Source organism: Cavia porcellus, unplaced genomic scaffold (genome assembly GCF_034190915.1).
Source record: "Cavia porcellus strain 051 isolate PalLab524CR breed Dunkin Hartley unplaced genomic scaffold, mCavPor4.1 scaffold_27, whole genome shotgun sequence".
In the NCBI taxonomy this organism is placed as follows: domain Eukaryota; kingdom Metazoa; phylum Chordata; class Mammalia; order Rodentia; family Caviidae; genus Cavia; species Cavia porcellus.
This window is the reverse complement of record NW_026947510.1, coordinates 35,590,332-35,598,932: the sequence shown is the minus strand read 5'-3', so window position 1 is coordinate 35,598,932 and position 8,601 is coordinate 35,590,332. Positions and strand designations below refer to the sequence as shown.

Genomic DNA, 8,601 nt, shown 5'->3' with positions numbered 1-8,601 from the left:
GAGAGAGATATGGCATATTTTACTGGAGAGTAATATTCATAGCCTGCCTTCTTTGTTCACATGAGAAAAATTCAGTACATGGTAGTGTGGTGGATTTCAGACTCTCGGTAAGACAGTGCCTCAAAGTTTCTTGGTATTCGTTACTACTCCTCATATTGAGCAGGTCAAGGGATATGATAAATAGTATTATGATTTATGAATACCTAGATCCTTTACCAATATCAATAGTTCTTTGGATCTCCTAAAATTTGAGTAGTACTATATAAACAGAATTGAAAGTAAATTCCAATCTGAATTTCTTTTTGCCCAGGCACTTCCTATCTATAATGCTCCAGTACACATGAAGACTATGGACATGGTGATAAATGAAACTCACAGATTATACTCAGTTCTTAGCAGGCTTCATAGGGCATGTAAGAAAGATGCTGAAATCAGTGGAATGCTCATTCCAATTTTACAGCGGTAATATTATCAACATTTGCTCTTCACTGAGACCCAAAGCATTGGCCAGAGTCTGAGGAGATCTTCTCTGAAAGGTTTAGGGACCCTGGAAAGGGAGCCTACTGTTAACCAGCCTGGTCCACGCATGCAGCAGGTGTCTTACAGAGATATGTGATTGCACAATCATTTACATGTAACCAACTATGTCTTTTTATTTCCGGAATTTTATTTTAAATTATGAAATGATATTTACTCTGAAAAGAACAACAGAGAAAAGCCCAGAGAAAAAGGAAAGTATATTCACATAGTTTTCATACCTTAAGATAAATTCTTAATAAAGGTGAAATATGTGATTATGGACCAATTTAAATAGTGTGTGGTTAGTAACTTGAGTGGTATCCTATTTTACTTATGTTTTTATTTTACTTGCAATAAACTATGTCATTCACTGTGTTATGTTATCTATCAAGATATATGCATACATACATGCATAAACACACACGCATACGTACACACATGTCTTTTATTGATGTGTTCATCTGTCCCAGCTTACTTAACCACTATCTTATTTCAGGTGTTAGTATTGCTTATCTCTTTCAGGTTTTCTGTGCATTTACCTTCAGCTCTGAGTTTACATGAGCTTAGGAAATGATTCTACTATTGGGTTAAACAACGTTAGGTGGTTGCCCTTGTGTGATGGTAAGTGTTCAGGGGGAGGCCAGAGCAGCTGTCCTCATTGAGGACATGTAAGAGCACAGGTCCCCCCAGTCCTTCTGTATTTTTTTGCATTAAACTTTCATTAAGTGCAATGAGAGCCATTCAATTCATTTCTTTCGGATTCATCTTTTCTCTCCCTACACAGTGCTCTACTTTGGTAAATAATTATATAAATAAATATTGCAGGCTAGATGAAAGCGAAGATGAGAAAGAGATAAACTCTTTGGAAATTGAGAACTTAATTGGTGTTCTTATGGGGAATGTGTGACCACACAGCTGAAGATATGACCTTCTTAACCGGAGTCCAGGAAATAAATCTGTAAAGGTTTTGACATTTCTGCCTTCTCATGAAGCATATGATAAAAAATTACGGTCAAATATAAGGAATAAAAAAAGTAACAATACACTGTCTGCCAACATCAAACTTTTAAATCATCTTTTCAACCAAAAATTGAACTCATAGGTCAAAAAATAAATTATGCAAAATGGAATTGCTCTATAATTTTTGATCTCTCTGAGGATGGGTCAAGCGTCAGGTGCTGGCTGGATCCCCTGTTCTTTGAACCCAAAGTTAACAGGAGCCACACTAACAGATCAAGGCCCACAGTTCACTGCACATCGCAATCTGATCTGTTCTGACCTTTGGCCAGGCAAACCATAATCACTGGCACCTATTTTATAAATTAAACAATGGAATTTCAGAAGGATTAACTCAAGCAGGGTCTGTGCATCAGTCACATTGTGAGGCTAAGTTCTGCCAGCACAGGTCAAAAGAGAGAAAGGATGATTTTTCTACCATAATTTTTTGATGTACAGTGATTGTTTCTTAGTATATTTTTCCCACTGTTTCAGGTGCCCTCCCAAATAAGCAGACACTTTGTACTTCAATCAGAAAAGCCCATTGTTCTGAAGATTGTGCTGAGATGTGGGACCATAAGTGGAACCTGATTTTCCCTCAGGACTTCAGCAGTGTCTTCAAAGAGGCTGTGATCCTGAACATCAGAGACTGGCATTGCTTTTCCACAAGTTTTAATTCAAATAAATTAATATTGACATTCTTCTGAATATTACTTTTTAATATTTCTTCTACATGTTTCAATTATTAAAAAATTACTGCATATTGAACATTGAACCATTTACCAACAGCCATTTATGATCTTTGCCAGCGTCAGACACCAATTCAAGAAAAACATGAGAGAGGATTTAGAAATTTGTATCCAAAACAATTTTATTTACATAATCAATATGAAAGCTTTCATTATTTAAAAAGTAACATATGTTAATTTTCAGGATTCTTAATGTTCAAGATAAAAAAATCAACAAGGTAAACCATATTAAAGTTAAAAACAACTTTTGCATTGCTAAAATTTCCATGAGTGTTTTTATTATTGACTGTTATCAAGATGACTGAGCTTTAAAAATTACCTTGAAGATTAAATGTAGTCTCAAACATACTCCAAGAAAAAAATTTAACAGCTTTATTGAAATTAATGTACATAGCATATAATTCACCCATTAACACATCCATTTATCAGAGGTTTTAGTACATCCATAGAGGTACAATTATCAAATTTTTGACGTTTATTCTACTTGCAAAAGAAACACTGTCTTAACTAGTGGTCATGTCTGAGTCCATCACTCTCTCATTGTATTAGTTTCTTAAAACCTCCAGTCCACATGGCCTCTATGCTTTTGTCTGTTCTGGGTATGTCACAGAAATGGACTCAGCACGTGTCATTTTTTAAAAGAGCTGAATGCCCCAAATATATTTTTGACCAAAAGGAAGTAAACATAGAAGCACCATTCTTCCATTGTAGTATAAATAATATATTTCAATAGTAGTTTTTAATAAGTTTGTTATTAGAAGAACACATCTGATTCAATTTAAGATCCATATAATAATAATTTCCATTTTATGAAATAGAAAATTACTTGACGAATTCAGGTATATTAATTTTAAAATTTATGTTTGCAATTATACCTGAGTGATGATCCACAATTTTCTGCCATAAAGCCAGATAAGGATAACCAAACACAGTTGGATTCATTAGATGATGAGTGCTTTACTCTGTAATAGCAAAAAATATACCAGTAAGTTATGTTTGGGGAGTGATCTATCAAACAAAAGCATTTTCCTATTAAAAAAGTGATACTCCTTTATGATATAATAATAGATAATGACTTTTTATATAGTAATATTATTAAAAACGTATTTGGAAAACAAACCATTCATTAATATTTATATTAATATTTTATAAACTTCCAACGTATTTCTGTATGTTCAAATATATTAACAATAATATTCTTCTGAAGTTTGCCTTTTTATATTTCTTCTTGTACATGTAATAATTATTCTTTAAAAAATGACGTACTGCATATTGAATGCTGAGCCATTTACCGACAGCCATGGATGATCTCTGCTAGAACGGGAGACGCCAATCCAAGATGAACGTGAGAACCTTAGAAATTTCTATCAGAAACAAATAATTTCATTTACATAATCAGTATGAAAGCTTTCATTAATTTTTAAAATAATGTATTTTGCAGAATTCTTAGTCTTCAACACAAAAAATCAATAAGATAAACCATATTAAAATTAAAAAGCACTTTTGTGTTGCTAAAAATTTCCATATTTTAAATACCTACTGAAAATTAACTCTGAGTTGTTTATTTTTAATATTCTCCTTTTTCTCATGTTAATAAGGGGTGTTGTGATTCAGGTAATATAGTTATTACCCACGCTAACAAACAAACCTAGCAAAATTTAAATAAGTTTGTAGAAACTATGCATTAAATTTTCTGGATACTGTGGTGGAAAAGAGTATTTTTCTAGTAGGTTTCTCAGAATTTAGATCTTAAAAATTATCCATTTACTTCTGAAGGAATAAATGACATGGAAACCAAAAATGTGATTTTTCTGGCCACCACACCATTGCTAGCTTAATAACTTGCCCCTTTCTGCGTGTATCAGTGGAATACTGATGATTCAGACAAAATCACATCGACTTATTTTCCTCTGTTTCTTTCTGACATAAACTCTTGAAATAATGAAAGACACAAGTACAGGGGGAATTCTGAAAGATAGGGGAAAAAAAAGAACACATTCAGTGCCCAAGATTAGAGAACTGCAATGTCAGGGCTTCTTAATGTCTATCATCAGCATAGGAAAAAACCCTTGGCCTGCAGGCTCCAGGCACACAGCCCAGCAATAATCAGTGGCTTCTGTGAGCTCAGTCTTCTGCATTAACAGGAGCCCCTCCAGAGACATCAGACAAGGCCGAAACCCATGGTAAGGGCGATCTCTCTGGAGGCCAGTCAGTAGTAAGCTGCAGTGGACGACAGGGCAAAGATGAACAGTGAGGTTCCACAAAGGGGATTCCAGGACTACAAATGCTCTATCTAGGAAACCTCTTTGTCCCTGAGAATATGGGATTTATGCTTCCCATCCAGAGTCAGCAGCTGCAGTGGATCTGAAACTGTTATCAAACTGAAGTGCTGATAAATCACCCCCAATCGTACAAGGATGAAAGGGAAAGTAAAAATGCATATAGCATGATTCCAATCACAGAAAGCTCAAAACCAGGCAAAATTAATTTACAGTAGAAATAGTCAGGAGTGGTTTAGGAGAAAAAAAGAACATGTGAGATTATTCACAGGGCCAGGGCAGCTGAGGCAGCAGAGCTCTATTTTGTGACCTGACATTAGTGACATCTGCATACTCACTTTGTGATCAGTTTGCACGATCATGAGATATTTAGATTTCTTTATGTGTGGCAAAATTAAATAGCAAAGGTTATTTCAGAAAAAACTTTTATATTAGCATGGCTTTTTAAACAAAGCAAAATCTGGAAATAATTAAATTGCATTAGCAGTAAGCAAATAATAATAAAATATTTTGAAGTCAAACAATAAAATACATAGACTTTTAAGTGTTTTATATATATATATAAGAATATGGATGAGTTGTACATATATAATATTAGCTGAAATAAAGCTTTTAATAAATTTTTAAGCCCTTAAAATCTTACCATTTCTTTCTCATCATCTATATAAATCAGGTTAGACTTCTTAGAAGTGCAGGATGCCAAACTCTCAGTCCAATTTTTCTTTTCCACACCAAAGTAATAACAATTGTTGGAAAATATTAGCCACTCATTTGGACAACGACCACAATGATATGCTGAAGAAAGGTTGTGGACTTCTATCAAGAAACATTGTGAAGTTTTATAATTTAAAAATAAGTTTACATGTTTGCATTCATATAAGCATGTAACATATATAAGTACCCCAACAGACCAGTACTTGTAAAACAAAGCTAACACACACAAAAACACAGGGAAGAGTCAATCGGCCCATCAATCATTTATGTCTCCTTATAAAGCAAGCAAAGAAACACATTACATCCTACAAGTATTTTCTTTTTCTTTTTCCTTTTTATCAGTACTGGGGATCGAACTCACGACCGCCTGCTTGCAAGGCAGGTGCTTATGCCGCTGAGCTAAATCCCCAGCCCCCCCTAACAAGTATTTTCAAAAATGGTGAACAACTCTAAAACGGTAAATCTACTATTTGTCTTTTTTCATATTATATGAATAAGAAATTGAGCTAAGATTGTGTACCAATGTTAAATGGTGTTTTTTTCATAATATAAAACAAAAAGGAATATTTTCCTGTGATCCTTATGTATGAACAGTCAGTGCCCATTTTTCCAGTTTCTTTTCCCATAAGAATTCTACTAAGTTCTTTTCATAGGTTCAATTAGCAACAAAATAGAGCATTGAATCATACCTTTCTGTGTTCTTGCCAAGGAAGAATTGTTCTCCAGGTGTATTACACTAGCTAAAAAATAAAGTAATTCTTGTAAAAATTAATATGTAATATGACTGTATTTTCTTAGTTTAAAATTTATATGCTGTGCAGAATCACAACTTTATGGAATAAAATTTCTTTAACCAAGAAAATTAATAAAGTGGTGAAAGATGTTTGGAAAGTATTTCATAATTACACAGTATAATTACATAATATAAGTTAAAACAAATCTACAATTTTCTTGTCATTTATAGTTTTGATAAATTAAGAACAGCCATCCATATTTAGTCCAATACATGAGAGTTCCATTGCCTGAGATTACAAAATGTTTGCAGGCAATTTTAGTGATTAATGTAAAACATTCCTTTATTAAGTTCCAAAAATATTCTTACGGGAAATAGTGATTGTCACTGTGACCATCATAGTGACTTTTAAGCAGAGGAGTCCCAGGATCCCAGCAGTGAGCTTCTCTGGAGATGACAGAAAATATGTAAGAGAAATGGAAGCAGTGAGAGAGATCCTTCGTGTCACACATAGGAGAACTGGGATGCATGGGGAAACGTAAAGGTGGACCCCAAACCCACAATTACACTCATAACCTGCCTTTAGGGTATCCTGCAACATTTTCAGTGAACATAATGCTCCCTAAATTCTTCCTCAAAGACTAGAACTTTCAACAGTGTCTAAATAAAACTACTCTTCATGCCTTAAATTAGAATAACACAGCTCAATTTAGAGCTCCTGTCCTCAAAAATGAAATAGGTGACTTTGTTTCCTGCTTGCTTTACCCACACCCTTGAAACTCAGTTACCACACCCTTGAACAGTGACACTGGCAAGGGAAGAAAATTTTTACCTTTGCAGTGGCGGCTCATGTCATTGCTCAGAGATTCTTGAGAGGCATTTTTAAGGTTTAATTCCACGTGGGTTATCTCCTGATCAGTTAGGGAAACGGGACTTTTAGCCTCCATAGGTTTCCTTTGTTGTTTCTTGGCCAGATAATCCTTGGTCACTCATTTCTGCAGATGAGCAGTGTCAGGGACTGAGCTCTGAGCATTGCGCTTCAGAGGCTAAGAAACAGTGAGTGCAGTGGTGCGCTCCGTAGTGCAGTTACAATGGGTGAGTTAGGGTGGGGTGGGGTGGGGGGTGGAGAGTGAAGGTTGATTGTTGTTTTAAGAGGAAGGAGCTAAGACTTTCCCTAGGATCTCAGACATGTGTTTCATGATAAGATATGATTGGTGGACAATAAAAACAACAAACTAAGATATTCATGAAAAAGAATATAGAAATAAGTTAATGACAGTTTTCCTAGGAACATTTTAGTACCATAAAGAATTTTAATATCCATCTAAAAATTATAGTGCTATACTAAAAGTTATGCATCAATTTTTATGATAAATTGAAATGCAATAATAGTTTTAAAATTGAGTTTCTAAACATGTAACAAAAGAGGTGACATATATTAATTTTTGCACTTTATTACTTTAATAGATTATATTTATTAAGATGATTTAGAGAGCATTAAATGGTCTTTAATATTTGAGGAATTTTGAGATGGTATTAAATTTTAAGTATATTGTATAAACTTTAAAAGTTATACACAACGATCCAACCAAAAACATTAATATGGTCAGCTATTTAACACCCCTAAACACACTTGCTGTTGTATCCTTTAGAGCTCTTTTTTCCCCCCTCTCTTTTGCAGTCTCACTGTTTGAATGTCCACTTTGTATTCTTTGATACTGTGATTTGAGCAACTATTTCTAAGATGATAATATATAATCTATTAACTGGTGATTTCTTACTGTTTTTTTTTTTTTGTAGTTCTGTATTACTTTTCCCTTACACCGCTTTGTTTTGTTTTGTGTTTTTCTCTTTTTCTTTTTAAATAAAATTTAAAAAAAGTTATATACAACATAGAAAATCCTAGAAGTACTACACAAGTTATTTTTAATATTTATTTTAATAAAATGGTAATTACTGTAATAACTAAAATATGAAATTGTAAAATAGTAAATTAAAGATTGAGCTTAGAATATTTTGGTTCTAACTTCCAGAAAGAGTTTATGGGTGTTTAAATTGTTGAGAATCACTTTAGTTTGTAATCAATTGTAATCAATTGTAGTAATTTAATTATGTAATTTAATAGCTGACACAATAGGTCCTGGAGTCAGTGATATCTAGAAGTAACACTGGCTTTTAACAACATGCAAACTTTTAAAAGTTAGTAAACATCTAATAAACTAATTATGCTTCTAAAATGAAAATATGAATGTATCATATAATACATATAAAGCAGTTAATATTGTGAAGAAGGCTCTTAAAACTCTAAAGAAATGTTGGTTATTTAAGTTACTATTTTAGTCACAATTGCTTTGTAGTTGTGTAACATGAGTTAGACCATGTAAAAATAAGTCATTAGACAGGGATCTTTTATCCATGTAGTATGTCATTTCTCAATATTTTTATCTATTGTTAAAATCATATGATTCTTTAGAACTATCTAGCATTGTGTGTGTGTGTGTGTGTGTGTGTGTGTGTGTGTGTGTATATGTGTATGTGTGTGAGAGAGATTTTGAGGCAGAGTCCCACTATACAGTTCAGCCTGGCCTTGAGCTCATTTTGTAGCTCAGGC

At 33.5% G+C, this 8,601-nt stretch overlaps 1 protein-coding gene across 2 annotated transcripts; it reads right to left on the bottom strand.

Moving 5' to 3' along the window:
* Positions 1 to 2,619: 2,619 nt before the first annotated feature.
* LOC106025045 (NKG2-A/NKG2-B type II integral membrane protein-like) lies at positions 2,620 to 7,075 on the bottom strand. Of its 2 annotated transcripts, none has more exons than XM_013152947.3 (6): positions 6,823 to 7,075; positions 6,360 to 6,437; positions 5,947 to 5,997; positions 5,187 to 5,359; positions 3,557 to 3,628; positions 2,620 to 3,226 (listed from the first exon to the last, which is right to left on the bottom strand). In XM_013152947.3, the coding sequence occupies exons 1-6, from the start codon at positions 6,935 to 6,937 to the stop codon at positions 3,206 to 3,208; spliced, it is 510 nt and encodes a 169-aa protein (XP_013008401.1). In that variant the 5' UTR covers positions 6,938 to 7,075; the 3' UTR covers positions 2,620 to 3,205. The 2 variants fall into 2 exon arrangements, with proteins under 2 accessions (XP_013008401.1, XP_013008399.1); XM_013152945.2 differs by having other exon boundaries at positions 3,531 to 3,628; positions 6,823 to 7,074.
* Positions 7,076 to 8,601: the final 1,526 nt, after the last annotated feature.